We start from the raw sequence: 26294 nt of genomic DNA, 5'->3' as shown, positions 1-26294 counted from the left end.
GTTCCTCTGTAGTTGATCAGTAGCAGGGAATGCAAAGCAAACCTCATATTGAGAACTTTCCCTTGGGAAGAGAGTGTCTTGGGTTTTGGCTTCTGTTCTCAAGATTGTAAGGATTGTGTCTGTTTTGGTTTTTTTTTCCTCTTACTATTAGTAGATAATAATTGGATTCCGAAACAACTTTAGGGGCTGTAGGGGAGTCATCTCACAGGTGTGTGCACTTTGTGACGCCAGGTATCTCTCATCATTTTGTAGTTATTAGCTTTCAGTGCAGGATTGAAAAACATTCTCCGCTTTCCAGTAATGTTTAGCTCATACCTCTAATGCATTATGGTAAAGGAGGCATCAGTCGCAGCTCTTCCACACTATGCTTTAAAAATTGAAAGGGAGCCTTGTACAAAAGGCAGTTATCATCGACAGACTTCCATGAGGAATTTACGGCTCCAAAACATGGATGGATTGATCAATATCATGGGCTGGAGAAAAGTGCCTGGAGATTGAAGTATTTAAGACTCATTTCTCTTTGTATGGTTCCCCTTCCTGTTCCTTATGCCTTTTCATCTGGCTCCTGTTCTGAGATATCTAATTCTGCTCTGTGCTGTCTGGAGGCGCCGGGGCCTCGCAGCAGCCACGCTGCTGTCATTGAACACTGTCCTTCCTGTCAGCTGCCTTGTGGCTCTTCCCACAAGTTCTGACTTCATGACTATGGACTGTGACTGTATTTGCAGCACATCAGGAGCATATGAATTCAGTTACCACCCTTCATCTGATAATGTGGCTCACGTTATCACCTAGCTGAATCACTTCTGAGTGTATATCCAAACCTGGCACCAGCTGCGGCTTGCAGCAGCTGTCTTAGTAGTATGTTACAAGTCATTAACACTGATGCTGTCATTACAGGCAAATAACAGTTTCAAGTGGTTTATGCTTTTGAAGCTTAGGGTTTTTTTCATGGAGTGGCATAACTAAATTGATATAAAAAGCCTTCATTTGGGGGAAAAATAGCATAGTCAGGGCTTTCAGTTTACCTCTTAGCATCAGTTTTTCTTTCATGTTACTTTCATGGTTCATATCCTAGGCTTCAGAGGTTCTTTCACTTTAAAACTGCAGTTAAATTGTCACAAATAGTTATTTAGTGCAAAGCTAAGTTAATTAGTGCAATGGTTCTTTTTGACAGGGGTTCCAGTGTCCCTGAAAATGATCGACTGGCATCAATAGCAGCTGAGTTGCAGTTCAGATCCCTTAGTCGTCACTCCAGTCCCACTGAAGAGCGAGAAGGTGATTGTCACAGTGACAGATTGTGACTTGGATGTGCAGATGATTTATGTCATTAACAGATTTTTCTCTGTTCTCAGTTCTTACGCTTTCCAAAATTTTTTTCACCTTTCCCCATTCAAAAATCTCAGATTTTTAACTTTTAAGCTTGTATTGTCAGAGTAAGTTTGTCTGTTTTCAGACATATCAACTATTCTCTTGCTCTTTATATTGTTTCTGAATTGTACCTGAAGGAATTTCCTGGTTTCTTACCAAGTTACAGTGTTCAAAACTAAATGAGTAATGTGATTGCTGAATTCTATACCCCATTCAATAGTAAATTTCTAAATGCTGTTAATGAACTGGACGTATTGGGACAGTGAAGAGATTTCTGTCCAGTTTTTCAGCTGCTGCTGCAGTGTTCATCTTCCAAATCACGTGCTGTTATTTGAATCCTGGGAGAAGGGACAGGGTGTGTGACTTGATGGCCCTGATCAGGGCTCCCCCTTCAGGCTTCCCCAGCCCCTCTATACATGGTATTTATTACAACAAATACCTTGAAACATTGGTTGATAAGATAGAATGTTCTATGCAAATTAAGATGGAGTACAAAATTCCAAGTGGAGTTCATATTGTGGTCATCCTGCAAAATGAAGCAGATTTCAAAGAAGGAAATGCCTTAAAAAATGATACAAACAGGTCTGGGGGATTTTTTTCATTTGTTTGTTTTTAAGCAGATGTTGAAAATGTTGTCTGCCTCATGGTTATTCCCTTTTTTATGTGTATGTGTGAATGGAAAACTGGCTGAGGTCTTTTTCTAAGGAACCCTGGAAAATTGTTTTCCTACAGATTTCCTACATATTTGATTCAGCGTTCCCTGACTTGAAATACTTCCCTCAATTGTGGAAGGAGATCTGTTTCTGTATAAATTAAATACTATTTCAGAATGACTTTCATAACTTGTTTTCTAAAGATAAGTCATTTTTGAATTTGAGAGCATACATTGCTATATGATTGCCTCATATACTTGTCGGGTGTATTAGTTCTGATATGTTAAGATCTCAGCTTCTGCTGAATATAGTGGCATAATCCTTAATACGAGATAAAGCCACTTCAATGCTCACAGTATTATTTCTCTAGAACCATTGTATCCAAAAGGAGATTCAAGTGGTTCGTACCGGCGGAGTTGGGAGCTCAGAACTTTAATCAACCAGACCAAAGGTAAGTGTTTAGCAGTCACTATACTGTAGTGTCTGTTAAACTGTATTAAAAGTTTTGGATCTTAAGTAGACGTATTGAATCTTAATGCTGATTGTGAAGAGGTTTCTACAGCTTTGTACATAGGAAGGGGGGAAATAAAATCCTGATTGCAGATAGAAGGTACTTCCAACAAAATCAGAAGGTGTACTCTCAGAGGTGGGAGTAATTAAACTTCATAAAAGTTACATTTGTTCAGTTTCTGAAAGGTACCAGCAGTGTTATACAAAATGAGTACATTTATTGCCATAGGAATTCTGGAAATTCTCTGTCCCTGTTCACTGCCCAATTATGAATTGCATTGACCATAGGAAGCACTTCCTCACTTCCTAAGATCTCTCCTCAGTGTGGGATTTTCTTATTTTGGGTGTCTAAGAGCATGTGATCCTACAGTGTTTGTGAAATTCAAAACTATTATGGGGCCCTTTCCTCTCTGTCCTGCAGCTTATTTTCATGAAACCTAAAGTAAGCTGATTTATTCTGAGACTCCTGTATTGTACAGATATATACATATAGCTTTCTTGCATATGTTCTGGCAGGGTGGAACCTCATGAGACATTAGAAAAATGTTTCCTGTCACATAAAAACTGATCTTTCATTATGCGGCTCAAACAGAGCACAGGAAGAAAAGATTTTTTTTCTGAAATCTGGAAGACGTATTTATTGTTTGGAACATAAACACTGAAGGAATTGAATTTGTTTAAACTAGAAACTAAGAATGAGGAAAAACTTGAAAATTTCTAGAAGACTGCTGCAATGGGAACTGGTTTTACTGTCCACTGTGAAGAAGACAAAGATTTTGGTCTAAAACTACAGCAAGGCAGACTGAGTGTAGACGACGTGGTATTAAGTATAGGTGGGCAGTAGAATATATCATTTGAGAGTATCAGTATCTCCATCTTTTGGAGTCTGTTAGAAAAAGGTTAGACTGCTGTCTATCAACAGTGACAGATGGGTAATTTTTGTGCTTTATAAAGAGAGGATAAACTAATGCTGCCTTGAGATTTCTTCTGGCCTCAGCCACTAGGATTCTGTTTCAGGATAAGGCTTGAAAGCTGGAATTATCTAATACCTTTAAATCTTTGAAATAACAGATGCTATGACTTTTCCAAGAAACCCATCATCTCTCTGTAGAGCAAAGCCTTACCGGTCCTTTTTTTGGTGCTCTTAATGACCCTAACACATCTCCACTCTCCATTGGTGGTGAGTTACAGGCCAAATGCAAAGAAGTGCGTTGCATTTCATACATTTAATTTCCTTGAATCAAGTAAGAGATGATTAGAAAATTACCGGTACCTTCCTTTTACTGTAGTTTCATATGTGATTGCTAAAATGTTTTGTTCTTTTCCTACATTTTAAATTAGACTCACGAAATAATTGTTTTCTAACTCAGGTCACTTCATCTGATATCAAAAGGTAACAAAATATAAACACAGCGAATCTTTCTCAATCAAGGAAATTGTCCATCACTCTTTTTAGACAGTGGTTCCAAGCAAGCACCGATTGAAGCCGTTCAAAAGTCTGTTCAGTTGTTTGAAGAAAGGAGATACAGAGAGATGAGGAGGAAGAACATCATTGGCCAAGTTTGTGACACACCGAAATCTTATGATAACGTCATGCATGTGGGTTTGAGAAAAGTGACTTTCAAGTGGCAGAGGGGAAACAAAATTGGTACGTTCATTATACCTTCATTTATCAGCCTAAAAATACAAGCTTAGTATTTTTGAAGGAAATGTAAGACTATCTTTTGCAGTCTTTGGTCTCCGTGTAGGTAGTAGCACCTTTAATGAAATCAGAATGTTAAAATACAAAATACCATTGCATCTATGATTTCCTTTATGTAGAACTTCAATAAAGTTTTCACTGGTCAAATTGCAAGAAACAAAGGAGGAAAAGGATTTGTTTAGAACAATTACGTAGATATGATCCTGCAATTCCTGCACATGTTTACCCCTATAAAATGTTTGAATTCTTCTTTCGGAAGAACCAAGAATATGAAAAGAAATGAGCACAAACGTTGGGATTTTTTTAATTCACTGGCATTGTTGTTGTTTCCCCCATATGATCATTGTTTCCTCTCTGTTTTGGGATTTGTGAGGGAAATCTTCATATTCATGAGAATTTTTCTTTCAGGTCAGCCTGTTAATGTAATGCTTTTATTTCTAATCTGCATGAATTCAGGACTATGGAATTATTATTAGGTGTTACAGGTTAAAAGGTACTTGAAAGTTTACATTAAAATAAAGGTAAATTACCTTGCTAAGCTCTGTTTTCAGTAATACTTTCTTATAGCAGCTGATGCACATGTTGCTTATTGAATGTAGTGTTATTGGGGTTTTTTGTTATTTTTATTTTAATTCTACAGGGGAAGGCCAGTATGGGAAGGTCTATACCTGTATCAGCGTTGACACTGGAGAGCTGATGGCTATGAAGGAGGTGAGTACTCTGTATACAAGAATCACTGCTGCCCTTGTTTTTCCAAACCAAATATGCATGACTTGGGAGGCATTAAGGATTTCTGAACACTGTGGTTAGCTAACTGGGAAAGGATGGGAAGACAAATTGTTTCTTCATGCAGCCACATCTGCTGTTATCACTTGTTCCTTCTTAAGTTGCTTAAACTTCTCAGTTTACAACTTTCAATTTAAATGTATATAAAATGAACGATGTTTTCTTACTAATCTCACAGGGATGTTGTAAACTTAATGAATGCTTGCTTAATGTGTGTGAACACCCATTATGGGATCTTAATTATTTTAGAAAGAGTTTTCTGATAAGTGAAGACTGTACACGAACTTATATTTTACTTTGCAGTATTTCATCTCACGTTTGATTCCTTTTTTCTTCATTCCTTAGACAAAAAGATAGGAAGTGTCACATCAGATGTTTTTCAGTTTCTCCTAGTTTAAGTGAGCTAGGCTGAGTCACAAAGCTGTTGACTAACCTGGTGGGTACAGAAAATCTAATTTTCAGGGTAGAAATGAATAAAGCTGTGTAGGCGTAGAGTTCTGTTTTCCCCACAGCACCTTGTTTTTTAAAATACTTGTATTGTTTAGCTTTATTGCATTTCTACATCTTCAGACAAGTGCGAGCATTAGCTGCTCACAGCAGTTTCCATGCCAGACATTTGATGCTGGAGCAGTTACATGTTCTGAGCCAGCTCTTCCACACACACAATACATACGTGATCTCAAAGGTGTGGAAAAACGAGACTGGGCTTGCGCTTAAGGTCTTGTACCATACTCATTCACTGACTAACTAATACCAACACTTGAAATTTTGTTGCGTTTTTTTTTCTCCCAATGAAAGAACATTTCTCCTCGAACCAGTAGCAGATTCCTTTCTGGAGTTCAAGGTTGCTTTCTAGGTGCAGGTGCTTTTTACGAATTAGCATGTGTGTACTCTTTAGCAGAAGTTCAAATAAGTTAAATGGAACTTGTTTGACAAACACTTCACTAGTAGGCTAAACATACAGTATGCTGCCTTTCTCCTGTAGTAGTTTTAACTTCCAGAATTATTTCACTAAGAAACATTCCTCAGTGCCTCCCCACTGTGGGCTTAAATGCAAGCTGTTTGCAACTTCCAAATAAAACGCTTTTCTGGATTTCCTTAAGAGTAGCTTAGAAGATTGATTTACTTATTTTTTAAACTGGTTAAAAACATTGCATTCCCTTCACCCCCCAAGATTTCTTCAGACTTTACTGTCTTAGCCACAGTGTTGTTAAAATCTCTACAATTATAGTGGACAAGCTTTACTACAAATACATCATATTGCAACTTAGGAAATACATAAAATACTTAAATGTCATTTGTCACCTTTTTGTAATCTCCATATATTTAATTTTACCATAGTTTGAGTACAAGCTGTATCCTGGAATTGCTATGCTGAACAAAACAGTCATAGCATCCTAGCAACCAAATGTAAAAGATGTGCAGTTCTTCCTCTAGCTCTTGTCCTGAACTCAATGAAGTTTCTGCTTTCTACCAGTATGGTAAAAGTAGCATTTTCCATAACTTGCCATAGGCATTTCACCGTTCTTTGCGTGAATAGAAGCTTTAAATTGTTTTTTCAGAAGACTTGATAATTTTTTTTCCTCCATGAAAAATCTGTCACGGCATATTGTGGGAGAGCTAAGGCAAATGTGTTTCTTTCATCAAAACCTTTATGATTGTGTTTGTTCTGTGCCACACCTTTTCCTGCCTCATTCTCAATGAAGAAACCCCTCAGAGAAATAAATCCCTTAGAATTTCTGTTGTCTTTCTTGAAGAATAACTCTCACTGATAGTACTTCAGATTCTCTTGTACCATGTCTATCTAGCAGGTTTAAGCTAGAAGGCAGGCTTGGAAAAGATCCATAGGTGCACACATGTGTGTATTTATGCATTTAAGTAACAGCATTTTGCTCTTACAAACTTTATTAATCGTGGTATTTGTGTGTAGTTTTCCCAGAATAGTTTGGGGAATAGTTTTTTGTTTAAGTTTGGAGATAGAGGGTTGATATTTTCGGGCTTTTTGCGTGATGACAGTGCTTAAGAAAAAGAAGCTTGTACCTGTTTTCTTGGTTGGTTTCGGTTTAGGATAGGTTGGTGGTTTTTATTTTGTTTGGGTTGGGTTTTTTTTTTGTTCCTTAGTAATTCAAACTAGTGGCAAAATAATGAAAAATCTTTCTTGCAGATAAGATTTCAACCTAATGATCACAAAACCATCAAAGAAACAGCTGATGAACTGAAGATTTTTGAAGGCATCAAACACCCTAATCTGGTTCGTTATTTTGGTGTGGAGCTCCATAGGGTAAGAAATTTTAAGTTATTGGGGCTTTTTTATAGGTCAGAGAGAAAATTTTAAGCAGCTGTGGATCACTGGTCATTTTACTTGAGAACATTCTAGTTGAGCTTAATTGCCTGGATATCTCTGTGAATTACAGTGTGTCTTTTTCCTCTGAATGTTGAGGTTTCTGAAACATAATTTGGGGAAAATTTTTGGAACTGGTACATAAACAGAGAAGCTTCACACTAAGTGAATAGAGCAAGTAATGCTGGAAGGCTATTCTGTGCTGCTACTCTGCTTAACTGCTCTAAAAGCAAGCTATATCATATACGGTATGGTAACTCTTGCATTTACATAAAGACTAGACAGCCTAAAACCCTTCACTGTTAGCAGCAAAAGTTGTACAGGCTCCTGTTGATTCCTGGAAAAATTTTGTGCTGGAGTTTAAATCTTGATGCCAGATGAGTATCTTAAGGCATCAGATCTTTTGGAATTCAGCTGGTGTCTCTTCAGAAAGAAAAACGAGTTTTTTGTTTGAGCAGCAGAACAAATGAAGCCTGTTTTTCTTAGGGAGCTGGCTTCCAGAGTTGTGTGTTGAGATACCCACCATTTTCTTACTCTGCTTCCCACGTGCCCTTCCCACCTCCCCTGTGAGTCTCAGATCCTTCCCGTATCTCTACCTGGTGAGGTGGGCAGGGAACAGGATGCCTACTGTCTGGCTGGAAAGCGGCGTCTGGTTTTGACTGATTTGCTCAGTATGAATGGGTTGATATGATGACCCATTCCTGGTTTAGCAGGGGACATGATATTGTAAGAACTGGGAGGGTGGGGGTAGAACCAAACCAAAAAAACAAGCCCAAAACAGAATTTTACCTTTTTTTCTAAGTACACAAAGAATCTTTTTTGTATTTCTGTGTGATAACCCAGAAGATTTCCGAAGTCCTTTTTGGTTGATACCAAAGTAGTGTATTTTATACCACCAAATAGTTACATGCAAATGATGCAGCTAAACCTGTAGCAGAGATTTTCCATAGATATGCAATAGAACATATTGGGTTGAAGCATGCCCAAGAGAATAGAATTCTGAAGAGATGATTTATTAGATATTCCGTGGTAGGAGGTACTTCATTAAAACATTACATGGCACTTCCATTACTCTTTTCACAAACAATAAAGGATGGAAGGAAAACTTCATAAAAAATCAACCAAAAAACCCCACAACAATGAAATCTGGTTTGGTTCCCACAACAGGAAGAAATGTACATCTTCATGGAATACTGTGATGAGGGCACTCTGGAAGAGGTATCAAAACTGGGCCTTCAGGAGCATGTCATTAGGCTCTACACAAAGCAAATCACGATTGCAATCAATGTACTACATGAACATGGTATTGTTCATCGAGACATTAAAGGTAATGTTACCCATCAAAGGTAATGTCATTGTTTCAGTGTTGTAGATGGGGAGGGGAGCGACGTGGGACATATTTACAGATTTAGTGCTTGTTATCTATACAACCATTAAGTGTATAAAGCCTTCCACTCATTTTTCAGTGTACAAGTTATTGGCTAGTCACGTGCTCCTTTTGAAGTACAGAACATAAAAAATGTTCACAGTTGGCATTGCAAACTCGTAAGTTCTGCCCATGATTTATATAGTTTCTGCAGAGGTTGTTACTATTGTTGGGGATTGAATTGGTCCTTCTATTTCTAGTACGAATATACTGAGTTATGTAATGCTGGTTTTCTTCTCATCTACACAAGGAAGAGTGGTGTGTTCTGGGTGCTGACAAGCAACGTACAGTGCTAGAGTTGTTCATCAGAACTTTTTCCTGTGATTCCCGTTTTCCAGAAGAGATCTAGGATTTCAGAAGAACGGTTGATTAAGCATTGTAATAAAAGCTTTATTAAAAGGAAGCTAAAGGGATATTGTAAAATTACTTATCTAGTGGGTTTTTTGCCATACATTTATCTACTCATGCCTGGCTCTCAGCTTTTGCTTGCAAAATGAGCAGACTGGAACTACAATAACTGAAGGGAGGTTGGGTTTGGCATTTACTTAGAGCACCCAGTGTGAGTCCACATTTCACATTCATTTTTCTTTTCCTGCGCCTTCCAAGAACATCTTCCATGTCTAGTTATCTTGTTTTTGTTAGTCTGGCATATTTTGCTCACCTATGGCAGAAACTTAACAGAAGTAGGGGAAAGGATGCACACAATATACCCTGTGAATGCTCATTTTATGACAAGGCAGTGCAACCCAACGATGCTGGGTTTCTATGTCCCTCTTGCTCACAGGGTTTTGAATCACCGCAGCAGTGTAGGAGGTTCCCAGTTGCTCTTGGTCCTTTGGCCTCATGCTTCTCATTTGGGAAAAGAACTATCTACGTTCCAGAGGCCTCCCACCCAGGTAGGCCACTCTTGAGTCAGTTTTGGCTTTTTTTCCTAGGAAACACTTTCCCTCACTCCCATTCCCCAGCAATCTTGCCTTTTCTGGTTTTCCTTCCCAACCAAAGGTTTCTCTCCAGTTGTGGATTTCCCTCCATGCTTCTCACAGTGCCCTCCTTGCCCTCTACTTGATCATTCCATACCCAGGTTCTGCTTAGCTGGATTATGCTCCCCTGGAAGCCTGTTATCAAAATCTAAGGCTGGCTGACAGGGTTTTCTTTTTTATGCTGCTCTATGTCATTGCTGACTTCTGGATATATTTCCAAATAGGTCTTCCTCTCATCAGCGAGGCTCAGTGACATGAGAAGAGCTGTTTAACAGAACTGTAATGCTATGTTACCTGAGGGCATTCCTGTTTCAACAGGTTCCTCATACCAAATGTTGAGGTGTAGCATGAGAATAACAGCAGTGACAAACAGAGGGTCACAGCGGGCGCATCTGTGTATAGGCCTTCCCAAAAGTTAATGACAGAATGTGAAAACAGACCACAGAGGGTATTTTATAAAGGATGCCTGAAGTTACATTGGAAGGCTCTTGCTCTCTGCCTCCTTTTATGCTAATGTTGCATCTCCAAGATTTCAGGCAAACAGCAATAAAGAAAACTCTGTTTTTTCTTTCAGCTCTTAGGTACTCTTATTTTTCTGGTAGGGAAAAATGATGATGTCATTCCACCTGTTAAAACTACTTTGCTATGGAAATGTCACTGTCAGGTCACACTAGATCTCTCATGGCCAGTTTGCTAAACATCACTGTGGATATGTTTCTTTTAAGCCGCAGATACCCATAAACAATTACTCTAAGAACTGGTTATCCCACAGTTGGTGTCCGCAAGTACCTTGTGATTAAAAATTGAGTCCTTTGGTTAGTAGTGTCCCCTTGTGCCACCGTTGTCTTTCAGATGCTGTTATGGCATCCAGTTCTGTGAGTGGTAAAGATGAAGCGAGACACAGCTGCCTTGAGGCTTTTTTCAACCTGCAGTTGTAGGAACGAACTGAGGGAAGTGTTGGCTGGTTGTTACACTTGGCTGCACTGATTTCTATTTTGCATCAATGTGTAAAGTAGTTGGTGCTGGTATGTAGCAGCTGATTAAGTTTTATTCTGGGTATTGGATTTTAAACTGTATGGTTAAGCCCAGATTCCTCAGTTAACATTTCTTCAGTTTTTCCTCAGTTATCGAGAATGATGGAATATTTAATGCTGAAGGGAACCGCTGAACATCTCTGTTTGTGCTCTCTGTTCAAAACAGGGTCAACCTCGGTAGCAGATCCAATGTCAAATGAGATCAGGTTGCTCAAGACCTTGTTTAGTTGAGATACCAATATGTCTAGAGATGGATATTCACTTTTCTCTGGGTCCCATCCCAGTGACTGACCTATCCCCATTGTGAAGGACTTTTTCCTGATACCTCCCTGGCATTTGCAGAGGTTGCTGTTTGAAAGAATATGGGGCAATGGATACAGAGTTTGCCTTTGAGGAAAAAGCCTCTTTCCATCATCTTGACATCTTCCCATTACACAACTGAAAACAGCAATAAATTCTCCACACACACTCTTCCCTTTGTCGAGCTTAACAAACCCATCTCTCGGCTGTCCATTGTGTGGACCAGCCCTCTGACTGTCTTGATGCCCCTCTGCTGGGTTTGCTCCAGTATGTCAGTGTCTGTCTTGTACTGAGGAGCCCGAAAACAAGACACAGCATTTCAAGTGTGGTCTCACAAGTGCTGAACTGAGAGGAATTAATCACTGAGGTCATGCCTGGTGCTTTTTCTCTGAGAGAGAAGGGCATATTCTTGAAGAGTACTTGAATTGTCTTTTCAGAATGAATATAGAAAATGAAGCAGAAGTCTGTGAGTGAGATGCTCCAGGCCAGAAGTTTTCATCAAAGTGTTAGTGTGCTCCTGTTAACTTCATTGTTAGCTCAGAATTTCTGCCATTCCTGCTTTCATGTCTTCATGATGAGCACAAGGGAAGGAAGGTCATTCAACAAGACGTGGAAGGCTGTTCAACAGGAGACTATGGGCATATGTCATCCTATCTGAGAGACTGAGTGAAAGAGGATTCTACAGTTGATTTTCTCATCAAAGGGAATGTTTGGCCTGCTTGTTTCTTGAATGAATTTGGTTGCTACACACTTGAGTAGTGGCTGAGGTGTGTCTGAGCTGCCCAGCTTTGTGGAATTATGCCAAAGTCTTTAGCGGGGCTTTTGGTACCACTCCTCGGGCTCGCAGTACTTACACCAGCACCTTCGGAATATCACACTAGTGCATTTTTCACTGCACTTAAAGTGGGGCTGACTTGGCACAGAGATACAGGGCACGAAACTTCAGTTTAAAAGCTTTGGGTTGTAGGTCTTGTTGACTCTAGCAAGGGTATGGCTTTTGACACTTGCTCTTAGTTTGCAGTTTGCCCAGAAGGTCTTGTGGTGTAAATGGCAGTAGGGCTGTGCAGAACTGGGCTGCCTCTTGCCTCTGCCAAGTCCTTCCAATGAAGATGCTTTTGATAGTGTATGTGTAGGAGGACAGAAGGAACAGAAGGCTGTGTTGTGTCTTTTTGCCTGTTTAACCATGGTCTCTAGTTTTATTTTGCTTATTAACCATGCAGATATGGTAGGAATTTTGTGACATTCCCAGTTACATTAACTGTCAAAGGTAAAAAGGATCAGTCATCCTCAAAGTGCTGCCCTCGTGTCTCCTGTTCTCTTACCCAGGTTCTGCTGGATTCTGTGGAGGTTTCATCTAACAAGACAACCATTTTTCAAGACTTCTTACAGAGCTTGGCCAGCTTGGTCTTACTCTGTGAAACAGAGACTTTAACAGCAACATTTATGCTAAATTGTCATTACTGGGTTTTTTTAAGGGACAAACTTGGGTATGGAAGGCGTTGTAAGTAGGTTCTGAACTTTCTTAAACCAAACTACCACAATTATCCCAATAGCTTTAGATTCAGCCAGAAGAGAGATCATTGCACTTAAGCTCTGCCAGTTTCCACCCACTGCTCTAGTCAGAAACCACTTTGTAAGCCTTCCATGAGATGCGCATGTTGCTTTCCGGAGGAATGGGAACATAGGTTTCCAAAACATCCTTGTAAAAGCATTTGCTAGTGATGGCTATTTTTCCTAAGCTCTTTGTGTGGGCTAAGTGCATCTACTTCCTATATGATAAATAACTGCTTGAAAATCATTACAAAAAGGAAAAGCTGTGGGAAGTAGTTCAAAGGAGAAAGTTGCTGGTAGAGTAACTGTCACTTTTCTAATGCAGTGCCCATATTTAGTGTCTCATTGAGCTGCCTCCTTGTACTGCTTTGGTGTGTTTCTGTATTCTCTTTCATTGAAGGAGCTGAGGGATGGTCCACCCAGCTCCATTACAGATGCCTGTGATTGCAGGGTGACTGTGGACACGTTATGTCCCTGTGACGGCAAACTGCAGAACCCAACCAAAGAATTCTGATCTTTAGTACGTGCAGGCACCCGAATGCCAACAGTGGAAAACTTAGACACAATGTGCAGAACACTGAAAGTTAATTCTTTTTCAGAACTTGTGAAAGGCTTACAGTAATTAAATGTTGGAATTTATTTCTCTTAATGATTTCTCTACCCCTTTTATAGTGCTGTTCTGTGTAATGCCTCTTGGGCTAAATAATCTTGCTTTAGTTATCAAGCATTCTTGTAGCAGTTGGAGAAGCCCTTTGAGAAGTGGGCAGGGTTTTAGCATCATTGACCTGCACTGCCTTTTTTTGACTTGAGCGTTTTGGGGATTCCTTCTATTTTCTGTTAATATCTTGGGGATGTGCAGACAAGCTAACTGGAAAAAGTCAGTAACTAAGAGAACATAACACAAAGGAAGAGCAGCCAAGAATTTCTGTGCTAACCTATGTTCAAGGTGGAACAAAAGTGAGAAACTTCTGAAGGCTGTATTCAGATGAGCCATTTTTCAAAGAATCTTCTGTGTGACATGGGAAAAGGCTGTGTGAAAAGAAACCCCCAATATTGCCTACTCCTCAAGTAGGCATACACTTTTGTTCTGTGCAAACCGTTCATCTTTCCTCGAGAGAGACCACATCTCAAGCTGTATTTCTGCCAGGTGACTCTTGCAACCTTCTTGTGGTTTCATTGCAATACTTTGCAGAAGCCAGGACTTGGCCTGAAATGTATAGTGAGCTTGTTCTGTTCTTCCTCTGCTCTGTTGGCTGTCAACATGTTTTGGCAGGATGTTGAACAAAAGAAGACCTGGTTATCAAAGCCACTTGGCTTATTTTGCAGTGTCGTGTAGAGCAAGTGACTTGAAGTCAACTGCAGCTTCCCCTCAGAGATTTTCAACTCTGCTAGGGAATTTTTTTTTCTCCTGTGAGCTGGCAGTGTAGCCAACGATTGTAACAGTAGCCCTCCTCCAGAAATTCTTCTGGAAGTAGAGCACAATAGGAGTGGGCATTTGGTAGTACATGTAATAAAATGCTATAAGCTCTATTTTGGAAGTCTGCTGTGATGACACAGCTGTATGACGTTACCTGTCTTGGCTCAGCAGAACCGAAAAGATGGCCAGTGGGAGGTACGTAGCAATGGCCTCTGCCAGGACGCTCCCTAAGGACAGGTGGTTTTTTGCAGTGCAACATTCACAAGGATAAGCACTGGAATTCGTCAAGTCCTGGAGGAGTATTTTCTCATAATGAGCATGTATGGAAAGCTGATGAGTTTGCCCACTGTACTGCATTGTTTTTCTTGTTGTCAACTTCCAGTACATCTAATGTAGACAGAAACTCACCAAAAATCCCATTGGCTACTGGTAATTTGCCCTTTGGGGGACATTGCTAATATTCCATGCTTAACCCACAGGTAAAGATCTAAGTGCAAATTCAGCTGTTATCTACTGTGTAACTTCCAAGAGTATATCAGGAAACCCTCATTCCTCAATTCAGCACTAGTTTAACAAGTGTTACTGGTTTTTATTGTGTTTTCTAGGAGCCAACATCTTTCTCACATCATCTGGACTGATTAAACTAGGAGACTTTGGCTGCTCAGTGAAACTGAAGAACAACACCCAGACAATGCCTGGGGAAGTGAACAGTACTCTGGGGACTGCAGGTAAGGAAGCATGTGCCAGGCAGATACTTGTCTAGTTACCAGAGAAGAAGATACCTCTGCCGAAGTTTGTGCTGGAGAAAAATGGTATGTTTCAGGGAAACTTGGATTTTACCATAGCTAGCCAGATGTGCTTTACATCCAGAAGCCAAAACAATCAGTGAATGATATAACTGGAAAGATGAAATTTTAATTGCCTGGCAGCTTTTATAAAGATGCTGCAGCTTGTGTTTTCTGGGGTTGTATCTTTCTTTGCAGCCTTACTGAAACAGTGCTGTTCTTACTAAACACCTGCTTAAGCTATTTTTCAAAAACAAAAATAACCGAAAGCATGTACATGTACCAGCATTTTCACTGACGCTTTTCAAATGGAAAGACAGTTACACTGCAAATGTGTCAAAGAACAAGAAGCCAGCAAATGCCAAAACTTAGCAAAAATAGTGGTGATTCACTACAGATGTATTATAAAGCATTTAGTTTGCCTAGCTAATCACTGAATGTATTCTGTTCCTTCTGCTGCATGAACTGATGACATCGCATGTGTTGTTTCAAAGCATACATGGCTCCAGAAGTAATTACCAGAGCAAAAGGAGAAGGGCACGGACGTGCAGCAGACATCTGGAGCCTGGGCTGTGTCGTTATAGAGATGGTCACTGGCAAGGTAGGGATGTTCCACATGCTGATTGAATGCAAACTGTTCTTAGCAGTTTCTCTGCAAATTTTGGTCCCACTCCCAGAAATATGTCACACTTAAATCTGCAAGTACTGGGGTGGGTTTTAATTTTTTTGGAGTACAGAAATATATGCTCTATTGATAGCAAGCTACTCACTCACTAAAACTTGCAACTTAGCAATGCTGTTACCTGTTGCAGAGGCCTTGGCACGAATACGAGCACAACTTCCAGATCATGTATAGAGTGGGGATGGGCCATAAACCTCCTATTCCTGACAAAGTGAGCCCAGAAGGGAAAGACTTCCTTTGTCACTGCCTGGAGAGTGACCCAAAGATGAGGTGGACAGCCAGCCAGCTCCTCGATCATCCTTTTGTCAAGGTTTGTCCCATGGCTTTGGCCACAAAGACTGTAGACAGGAATTGGAAACAGCTCCTAGTTGGCTGCATCGTTTCCAGCTGTGCCACAGGGCTTTGTGTCACGGTGGGAGCCTGTCCAGGTATCGAGTTGATGCTGTCCAGAAAGCAAGGTTTGGCGACTTTTCAGAAGCATGTTATGTTGCTGACAAACATTTGACTAAAAGAACCTGGTGCACACCATGCAATAAACTTTCATTGCTGTTTTGGGATGCATTATCTTTATGTTAAAAAGACTTGTTAAGCTTCAACTGAGTGGAAGTTAATTTGATCTGAAGGTCGCTGTGCCTAGAACTTTAGGGAGTACCTATGCAGAACCTCCATCATCTAGAGATAAGGGTCCCCTCCATAGAAAGTGAAACAAGCACATTCTTGAGAACTCTACCACCCTCAGTGCAAGGGTCTGCTTTTTTTAAGTTCACAGTTAATGTTAAGTTCATATGGAATGTTTATCTGGCAGTTGATCTAACAGTCTGCAGTTCTTGCATGAACTATAGTTTGATTCTTTTCTTAAGAATAGGCAAGGATTCACAGCTACAAACTTAGGTGTAGTAGTAACTACCTTTTTGAAGAAGTAGGTGCACAGCAGGTTATTGAATTGTCCCATTTTCTAGCATAAAGTTTTTCACTTTGGTATTGTGGTTCAGTAACAGTGCGTTTGGGCTCATCATACCCATCCCTGTCATCAGGGCCCCTGCAGCCCAATCCCATCCATCCCAGAGGCAAAACGCTGCTTTAGGCATGTCAGAGTGGCACAGTGGCAGGGGAAACATCAGTTTTTCACATCTAAACACTTGTAATTTGTTACCTGCGTAACAAGGGAAAAAGAAAAAGCCCTTAAAGGTGTTCAGTGAAGGTGCTGAAAGAACTGATCTGTTGTCATCTTCTTACTGTAATAGGAAGACAAGTGAATTCATTGCCTTTTGTCCCCTTCACAGGTTTGCACAGATGAAGAATGAAGTTATTCAGTCTTTGGCCTTTTTTATTCTGGCAAGATACCTTTTAATCACTACTGTATGTAATATTTACATAAAGACTGTGCTGAGAAACAGTATAAAAGTTGAACTTACGAAGACTGCACAAGTGACGAGCGTCACTTTCTCTGCTGCTCCTGTATGTTGTACTTGGCACATGTTGCTCACGTGACAGTGTCCGCAAGTTGGAAGAAGCTGCATGTTTCAGTGAAAGTGCCATTACTACTGTATATGGACCATACCTTTTTTTGTTCTTTCTCCTGTTTCTCATTTGACTGAGAACTGTAATGTTAATATGTAGTATTTTTGAACTCTTTAGGTTCAGAAAAATGCTGTAGTGTTATCAGGCGTTACGGACCTTGTTTTTTAATCTGTTTGTTTGTTGAGTGCACTGACTGTGAACTTTTACTGGTTTTTTTGTTTATTTGTTTTTTGGCAAGCTTCAGATTTGTTATGCACAAGGCTGATTAATGAAATTTTAAAAAAGTTTTTTTCTCAATAAATGGTTTATTTTAGGAGATGTTGGTGAAGGGTTTTTCTTCAAAAAATGAATATATTGGGTTGTGTCACATTTTAAACTTTTTTTTCAACACTTGTTTAACGCTCCTAAGCTAACCTAACTTCTATTGCAGTAGTCTATGTTTTGTCAAGTTCAAGATGTGTAAGAAGCATCTTAAACTGCACAAGTGGTGACAGAATTGATGTCCCCCCTTCCATCCTCTCCTGAGGAAACATGGGGCTGTGCAGTTCCTGACACTCCCTGGTACAGAAGGAACAGAGTCGTGGTCTGAAATAACCGTCCCCTTGAATGTGAGCACTGCGAACAGGGAATGGACTGCGTGGCATCCCTGTGGCCTGAAGGAGAATCAGTTAAGATTATTCTTGTGTTCTGTTTGGCAAAAACAAGAACTTACTGTTAGCTTTTTAAAACTAATTTCTGACTTTGATTTCCCTACCACCCGCCAATTGTCATGAGTCTCAGAAAATCGAGAGTAGAAGTGGTTAGCAATTTGAAGAAACAGTCTGCATCACTTGATCTATTTGGATTATTTTGTTTAGCTTGCTATTACAAGCAGATGACTTAAAATTGTTACTTGTAATAATTACTGCAAGTTTACATATTCTTGTTACAGCCTGAGACCTTAAAATGGGGAACTTACTTATAAAGCAAATAACTTGTTTTTAATGTTTCATTTTATTCTAAAGTCCTGTTTCTCCACTTGATCCACAAATCCTTGGTTACAGGTGTGGGCTTTAGCAGCTGTTTAGGTGAGGTCTTGAGAAGGTATCACAAAACCTAATATTTAAATGCAGAAAGGCATGAGCCTTGCTGTGCAGGTCAGCAGTGCAGTGTATCATCTAGGCTCTCAAAAATACTGCGATGAATTTAAATGACAACTTTCCCTTCTCTTCAGGTCTTCATTTTCAGCTACAATAGGAAGGGTAGGGAAGTATGTTAACAACTGACTGTGAAAGTACCTGAGTTTCCCCTGCAAGCCTGGCTATACAGCAGAAGTACCTGGGCAGTTTGCGTCCTCATTTGCGTTGTTTCGGGTGCCCTTGTGCACAAACGGGAACTGCAGACAGCTTTTAGGAGTCAAGACAGATAAAGAAGGTGAAAAGTAAACTGTTGCTAGTTTGATGTTGCCAACCGAAAGAAAACTCGTTCACTGCACATTAGCTTTTTATACTTTTATTTTTATATAAACAAACATTAAGACTACTTTTGTTAAGGCAGTTGTAGAACATACAGTAGTTGCTTGTGGGGATGAGGGGCAAACACTGCTTCCTAATTACATATGTATGTATGTCATTCTTTTAATACAGTGAACTGGACTAGTTTAACTTCAGCAAGTACCATTACGCTTTCTCCATTTGCCAGTGAAGGTGGGAAGGGCCCAGTAGTGCAGTCCTTGTGTGCCGGGACGTCTAGAAGTGCTCAGGAGGATGGATCCAGGAATGGTGTGTTTGGCCCTCAGTCTGGTCTAAAGGTTGGTCTCAGAGAAATGAGTATGAAATAGTCTAAACACTCTTTCAGAAATACGTACATTTGGTATTTTCCTCTAGGAGAACTGGCACTGCATGCAGTTGGAAAGGACTAAGATTCATAAGGAATGTTAAACGTCCCCTACCAGCATATTAAATCAGTGGCTCTTTAAAAAGGCGAAGAAAGCTCATTTCTATCAGTACATGAATATGTATTTGCTGCTCAGAATGACTCATCTGTGCGTTTAGGTTTTTACCACCCTGAGAAAAGCCCACTGTATCTGCCAGGTTAGGGTTACAGTGCAATGCCAGCTTGGCCTTTCTCTCTCCCACCCCCTACTCATTTTCTAAGTCCTTGTGTACAGTGTCTTCAGGTCTAGCTCATTAACATGCCTGATGCATTACTGTAGGACAGCTGGACCATCAGACACTACTGCAAGTTTACTACTCAGTTTTGCACTGTTAAGATTGTTTTAGTCAAGGTGCTGGGCATGTGCTTTATTAAGAGAGTAACTTTATAAGCAAGTGTGTCAGTATTCTCTGATCTCAGGCTCTGTTTCATGTGTTGAAAAACTACACTACAGCTCATGTTTATGTTCTTGACATCATATAAACTATTCCAGAAAGCTAGAGAGCATAGAGAATACATGTGTACACAAAACAGGTGTGGAAAAAAATGCCCAAAACCCCAAAAACCCTCATACTTCACAAGGCCTATTCCTTCCTTTGTGTTGTATGTTTTACTGCCGCCACTCAAAAAAGTTTACTTATTGCCCCGTGCTAAAAGTACTACTACAACTGCTCTTTAAGTGCTGCATATTAAAGCCACTTGTTTCTAGATGATCTGATGATGTACTGAACAGCAAATGCATATTTCATGGACTGATTCATATTCTGTTGTATTAGCCTCTCTTTATTCTGGCTTCAGCTTTTCTATAGGAGAAGAGAAATATTTTTTATACCAGCTGTTATTAATACAACTAAAACTGCTGCTTTTCTTGTCTAGAGACACAGAGGCTGTTCATTGCTGGATTATCACAGTTAAGTCCTGTGTGCCATGAAAATGTACCATAATTGGAAGTGTCAATCATAATCCTCACTGCTCAGTATCAGTATGTTTAGACTTTTAAAGCTTGGGGTTTTTTCAATCATAACTGCTGCGAGCTGGAAATCCCTTTTCCTTTTTTTAAACAAGCTCTTTTTAGTAACTTGGATATTCTTAACTCTTTAATTTTAAAAGCAATAGGTGCTTCCCTGGAATCAGTACCAGCAACGTCAGAGGAACAGTTTTCCCAAGGAGCTTGATTCCAGTTTTATCCAATTCAGGAGGGTGTAAAAGCAAGTCCAGACAGCCGTAAAAAACTCCAAGCCATACGACTGCCCGAGGTCTCTCTGCTACTTCCCCTCTTCTCCCCAGAATAAAAGTAAAAGATAATTTAAGTATTACCTCAGGCTGACTGTTAAGAGGCACCATGTAAACTAATTTATCTGAAAAGACAGACAAGCAGACTAATTGGGATCACAACAGTAGGGGGCTTACCTTTTAATGCACGCTTTGCATTACTTAGTTACAGCATACCCAGTTTTGTTTCCACCATTGTTAGGAAGGCCTAGAATTAAAATCAGTGTTTAAAGCTGAAAGGAACTTACTACCTCAGTTTTTTCAAACTGTAAATGGCATTTACTCTCAAAAAAATTACAGGTTTCAGCTATCCCTCTGATGTATTGCCTCGGGAGAGATGTGGCAGTGGGTAACACAGCTCTGTTCAGGCCACAAGGCCAAATTCCACTCCCAGTTATGCCACTGCAAGGCTCTGACCTAACAAAGCCGGCCCTTAGCCAGGGTCCGGCTGGAGTTTCAAAGGGCCCACGTGGTGCACACTGTGGGATCCAGTTCTAGATGTAATAAAACTCTACTGCAACTCTGCCAGTTCAGGAGAGCTGCTTCAGTCCAATACTGGTATAACCAAGCAGTGCATCTTTACTGCATTTAAACACTGACAGATTATGGTTGTTAAACTGTTAACGTGTAATCTAGACAACTATCAATTTTAATCATCTTGTAACAATCTTTTGACATTTACCCATTCCTTAGAGCAAGTTAAGATAAAGCCTGTACCTCTGGTTAGTTTCCAGGTAGAGTCTCATCATACAAGAACACTGGATTTTTTATTTTTTTTTCTTCAAAGCTTAAGACATTTTATAGGAAAACCAACCAAACAAATGCAAACCTGCTGTGGAGAGTATACGAAGGAGTGCATCTTTCAAGTGTGTCATCCAGCTCAAACCCCCAGAGAAAAAATAACAGGAGCACAAAATCAGATATGCATGGTGATTGCTCATCCTACCCTTCCTCTGATCTCGCTTGAAGGACCATGATATGCACTTAAGAGTTTTCAGAAGTTGCATTTGTTCCCTTGGGACTGAAGCAGTCTCTGAAGACGCTACTTTCGTTTCTGCTTGTTGTCATTGTTGCCATAGGTGGAGCCCTTGTTAATTTCTGTGACGCCAATCATCCATCTGACACCAACAGAAGCTGCAAAATGCATCAAAATAAAGTTAGAAGCTGCTTGCAAACAAGGACTGAAGTTCTGTACAGGTGTAGTGTTTTGAAAGAGACCAGCAGGGCTCTCAGCCTTACAGCAGCACAGCATTAAAGGTACCTACCCAAACTGCATTTAAGTTGCCCACGGTATCTCACTAAGGAAGGTCCTGGGTCGCCAGCCTCAGGCCAGACGTCCTTTCCAACCAGCAGGGAAGATGCTTCGGGAATCAACAGAGGCACAGGCACAATGTGCCCAGCCCTGTTAACCCTTAGACAAGACTCGCTGTGACATGTGGGTGCTGCTGGTGTTACCCAGCTCCCAGGCGCTGAATGACAAAATATACTGATGTTTCTGCTGGTGGGGTGTGACAGGAGAAGGGAATTCTGCCTGCTCTCAACAGCCCCCTTGTCTGGAAGAGCATGAGCCAGTGCAAAGGCACTTTAAATCTTGATTAAAGAAGTAAATCAGTTGTGGCTTTTTTTTTTTTTTAATCTACAGCTCATGAAACAGTCCATTATAAGAGGGCAGGTTAATTTAAAATACTTCAATAGTGGGTTTAGTGGTAATAATTCACCATGCAGATGGATTTTTTTTTTTAATATAATTTATTTCTAGTGCCTGAAGTGACTTTAAGTTAAACACAACAACACAACTTAGCCTAAGCCCTCCCCTTGCAGCTTTTTATTTTTGTAAAGGGGCTCAGCTGCCTAAAATCTATTATTCCCCAAACTTCTGCTCAGTTACTGTACATACCCAGAACTGCGACACATCTTTCAGGTCTAAACCTACTTGGGAGTCACAAACATACGCCCTCTGTGCAGAATGAGTCTTGCTGACTGAGGGTGAAAAGACCCAGTCCTGTGATGTGCTCTAGAGGTCTCATTCCCATCAGCCTTTACCTGCTTAAGATGACCTGAACAATTCCTCACCAGCCAAAGGACTCTTTGTTGTCAAGTTGGAGCCCAAGATCATCAAGAGAATCCAGAGGCTTCATACCATGACCAGGTACCAAACACCAAAAAAGCAGGGCTGATGCGGCACCCTGTGTCCCAGCATTTGCTGCTCTTTAGCACTGAACAGAACCGGGCTGTCAGCTGGTGACCAGTGCTGCACTCTGCTTTACCAGTTGCTCGCTTGTCCAGCTGCAAACCTGACACTACCACACCCCTTTTTAAATAGCTAGTTCTCTCTCCTGCTTCAAGCAACCTGTTCTGTAGTGGAGCACAGACTGCTGAACAAATGTTGTAAGTAAGGCAAATTGAAAAAGACGAGTCTTGTTTAAGTAAGAAGATAGGGAAGACAGCAGCTCTGCAGAGAAGAACCTGGGCTTTCTGGTAGATGCCTTCATGGGAAAGGAGGCCAAGGCTGCCCAGGGCTGCATTAGGAGAAGTTTGACATCCCTGGACTAGATGATAATATCCAGAGGTGCCTTCCCACCTCAGCTATTTTCTTCTGTCTTATTTGCTTGTATAAATGGCACTGTGTATTTTGTTCATTTAAAATACCAGCACTTGAAAACAAACCAGTCAACGACAGACTCGTGTTCTGTAGTACGACAGTAAATTACGTGACAGTTTTTACAAGTCCAAGTGGTAACAGGATACCAGAGATGAGTCACACATGACATGCCACAGCAACAGCTGAACAGTGGTGCAGTGGGGAAGCTGGGCTGCCCGTGGGGCTGCCCTCAGGTCTCCGGGATGCAGGCGGAAAGCTGTGCAGGGACCAGCCCAGAAAGGGACATGGCTCCTAGGGAGCTCACAGACACTGATACTGTTAGTCTGTGACTGGAAATGCACACAACTCGGACAGGTGAAGGATTTCACTCTCACAAAGAGAAAAGAATAAAAACATCTCTGAACATTTAAATGGCCCAGAGAAGACTAGAAGAAGATCTAACATGTTGCTTGCAGTCTGGGATCATAACATAATAGTAAGCATGACATTATTAAGATTTTAACCAGAAGGGATGGAAACAGCATCTGGAGGCAGACACAGAGCATAAATAAGAGCACCTGTTATAGCAACCACAGAGCACAGTGAGGATTTCATCCTATTTCAAGAATGCCACTGCCTAGACACCAAAAAATACCTAATTCAACAGTTCAGGTTTTTTTTTTCTTCCTTATTTCTCCTTTGCTCTCAGGCGGAAGCTGCCACTGCCCTTCTGTCCTCAAGTCACCCTGCATCCCTCAGCACCCTGGGGAAGGTGAGGTGCAAGGAGAAGGGGCTGGTCACGTTCGTCAAGCCTGTAGAAGCAAAGCAGGGGTAAGCACCGGAGTGCCTCCATGGCTCCTCCCTGCACGGCCTGCCTCCTCTCCACAACTCTCCTGGAGCCTTAGCACCTACCGTAGTGACACCATTATGTTTAAGGATTTATTCCACTGTTGTTTTAAATACAACTAGAGTAAGGGGAACTTAAGAGTTTTTTACTACAAGGAAGGGGAGAAAAGGTCAAGCAAGAATTGTGCCTAACTTAACCAGCTGCGAGAGTTAAAGCCCATCCTGAGAAGAGCCGGAAAGAGAAGCTGCGAGGTGAGGCATCCCTGCACTGCAAACCACAGAAGGTAACTGAGCTCCTGTCATCTTTCTGCCCACCATTACCCATCAGCCAAAAGATGCAGGAGGTTGCTGAGGACCTGCTCTGCCTGCCAGGGTGCTGAGAGCTGAGGGAGGGCTGAGCTAACACAAATCAAAAGAGTCAATAATGTAATCTCTTTCTTGGAACATTTTTTAGACCCAAGAAAACCACCACCTCCACAAATAAGTACTACATCTTTCAGCTCAGAGCAGAGGATTTCTACCTTTTCTCTCACATCTCAGGATTTCTTCTCATCTGTTACCTGGGGTTAGTAGCACACAGCAAGCTCTATAAGCAGCACAGAAGGTAGGGGCATAAAAATTTCCCATATATAATCTGCTGTACACCTGAGTTATACAGGTTATGGATTGAAATGAAGAATTGTACAACTAAAGCTTACATGAATGGTAGAAATTGCCAATAAGGGCCTGTCTTGATAATATAAAGAAGAAGAAACAAGCAAGTAACAAAACATGGGTTCTAGGCACTAGGCTGAAAGGCCAGATTGCCTGGCAGCTCCACCAATAGGCACAATCAACACAGGCAGAATCCTGTACATGGTTTGTATCCCATTGTAGAACATACTATAACCCTGTTGGCTTGTGCTCTCCTCACCTTCCACTCATCTCAGCTCAGGGGCATCAACAGCCTTGCTGCCCAGATCACATCATGCTCCAGCCCTTCAGTCCACACTCTGCACTTGGACACTGTCAAGCCACCGAGGACTCACTCACAGTTTGTACCGTGACCCATGGAAACAGGTTTTCTAATATAATAGCACCGTGCACATATTCTAGAGCAGACATACAACAACTCCTGCAGAATCAAAAGCTGGCTTGTTACTACTTATGCTTGGTTCAAATTAAATACTTCTCTCACCTATAACTGATACTTAACTACTGGACCCACATCATAAGCCATTACGCCTTTAGCATTAGACGTGTAAGAGCTACTTCTCCATTTAAGAGCCAAGAGAAGCTCTCCTTTTGCATACAGAACCAACATTCCCGTTTTTACTACTGTTGACAGCTCAATAGAGCACAAAGTTGTGCTCTTCAACACAAGTTACCAAAACTTGAAACACAACCTAACACCGGGTTCTTTGAAGCCAAACGGGATTAGGAAAACAGGAGGAGAGGGGAGGGAGAGGGAGAGGGAGAGGAGAAAAAGAAGCTGCTGTCACATACAAATACTGGCATTTGACGGACTCATTCACTGCTTTAACACCAAAATATCAGTCTCAAGTTTTAAATAGCAGTTGTGAGGTAAGTACGTAAATCCCTTGCCGTATGTCCTATGAAACTAAAAGCCAATTTTCAAAAGAAACTTTTGTCCCTCAAACTACTTGTGCATTTAACCTCCGGAGCAGGGACTGCCTTGTGTTGATTCAAGTAGTTTCACAAAGGGCTCTTAGTCCCAGACCAGTAGTTAGATACTAGCACAATGTGGTGATTATTAGGAGTATAAGCAGCCGAACTGCTGCACAACAAAGCAAGAGGGGATGGCTCAGCACTCTCAGTATAAAGAGGAGACATCGTTTATTTAGGACTGAAAGTGTTTGAGCTGAACCAGCAGAGCTATGTATACACTGGTCACTGATTCCCTGGACCCAAGACTTAGGGTCTGAGCGATTACAGCGCTTTCACCCCAGCCTGACCGCCATGTGGCATTAATCTTATGGCTCTTTCCACCTGAACAGCCAGTTACGTACAAGCTCCTAAGTGTTTTACTGGAGATCACTATTAGCAGAGACTGTCCAAAAGACAAACGACACTCTGAAAACAAAGCAGAGCATACAGGTAAAAGGACCTCCTAGTTTCTCCACTCTCTATTATCACAGAAAGTTTACACAAACCTTGTGCTATCTGCACCTATGCTAACAAAGGGAATGTTATCAGGTACTGAAATCGGCTCTTTGCAACAGCAATCTACATACAATGAGCTATCAGGGACTGCAATAAGCTTCCCACTTCAGGAGTATCAGGTGAGCTGCCAAATTGCCACATAAAAAACAAATGTCTCAAACACTACCTGTGCTGCTTCAGGTAACAACAGCAGGAAAAGGAGCAGCAGCAGGAGCAATATGAAAAGGTGATTTTATCATCCGATCACAATGGTAAATAAATCCCTCTGATATACAGAAAAAACGTCATTTTACATTGTTAAGCCATCAGGTACCAACTACTGGAAAAGACCACGAATACAACCCTCCCTGCTCTGCTACAAAATGGGTCTGCCAGGCAGACAGTTCCAACTGGCACCAAGAGTCTAGACCTCCAAGGCACATTTGTGTTCATGTACCACTACCTCCCAGCCATTGCAGAATT

General features: G+C 41.0%; 2 protein-coding genes across 7 annotated transcripts in view; one reads left to right on the top strand and one right to left on the bottom strand.

Annotated features, from left to right (window-relative positions):
- MAP3K4 (mitogen-activated protein kinase kinase kinase 4) overlaps positions 1-17372 on the top strand; it is a 68641-nt gene extending 51269 nt beyond the window's left edge. For all 4 annotated transcript variants that reach the window (XM_065834336.2, XM_065834337.2, XM_065834335.2 and 1 more), the window contains 10 exons: positions 1175-1275; positions 2392-2472; positions 3988-4179; positions 4874-4944; positions 7184-7300; positions 8528-8687; positions 14674-14796; positions 15348-15454; positions 15666-15845; positions 16819-17372. In XM_065834336.2, coding sequence (XP_065690408.1) covers positions 1175-1275; positions 2392-2472; positions 3988-4179; positions 4874-4944; positions 7184-7300; positions 8528-8687; positions 14674-14796; positions 15348-15454; positions 15666-15845; positions 16819-16839 — 1153 coding nt within the window. In that variant the 3' untranslated portion in view covers positions 16840-17372. The remainder of the gene's footprint in view (positions 1-1174; positions 1276-2391; positions 2473-3987; positions 4180-4873; positions 4945-7183; positions 7301-8527; positions 8688-14673; positions 14797-15347; positions 15455-15665; positions 15846-16818) is intronic.
- A 1159-nt stretch (positions 17373-18531) lies between these two features.
- Positions 18532-26294, bottom strand: part of AGPAT4 (1-acylglycerol-3-phosphate O-acyltransferase 4) — a 92730-nt gene continuing 84967 nt past the window's right edge. For all 3 annotated transcript variants that reach the window (XM_065835395.2, XM_071806368.1, XM_065835394.2), the window contains one exon: positions 18532-21376. In XM_065835395.2, the coding sequence (XP_065691467.2) occupies positions 21285-21376 (92 nt within the window). In that variant the 3' untranslated portion in view covers positions 18532-21284. The remainder of the gene's footprint in view (positions 21377-26294) is intronic.

Source organism: Patagioenas fasciata, chromosome 3, assembly GCF_037038585.1.
Source record: "Patagioenas fasciata isolate bPatFas1 chromosome 3, bPatFas1.hap1, whole genome shotgun sequence".
Taxonomy (NCBI): Eukaryota; Metazoa; Chordata; class Aves; order Columbiformes; family Columbidae; genus Patagioenas; species Patagioenas fasciata.
The sequence above is the reverse complement of the archived record's forward strand: the minus strand, read 5'-3'. Positions and strand labels throughout refer to the sequence as shown.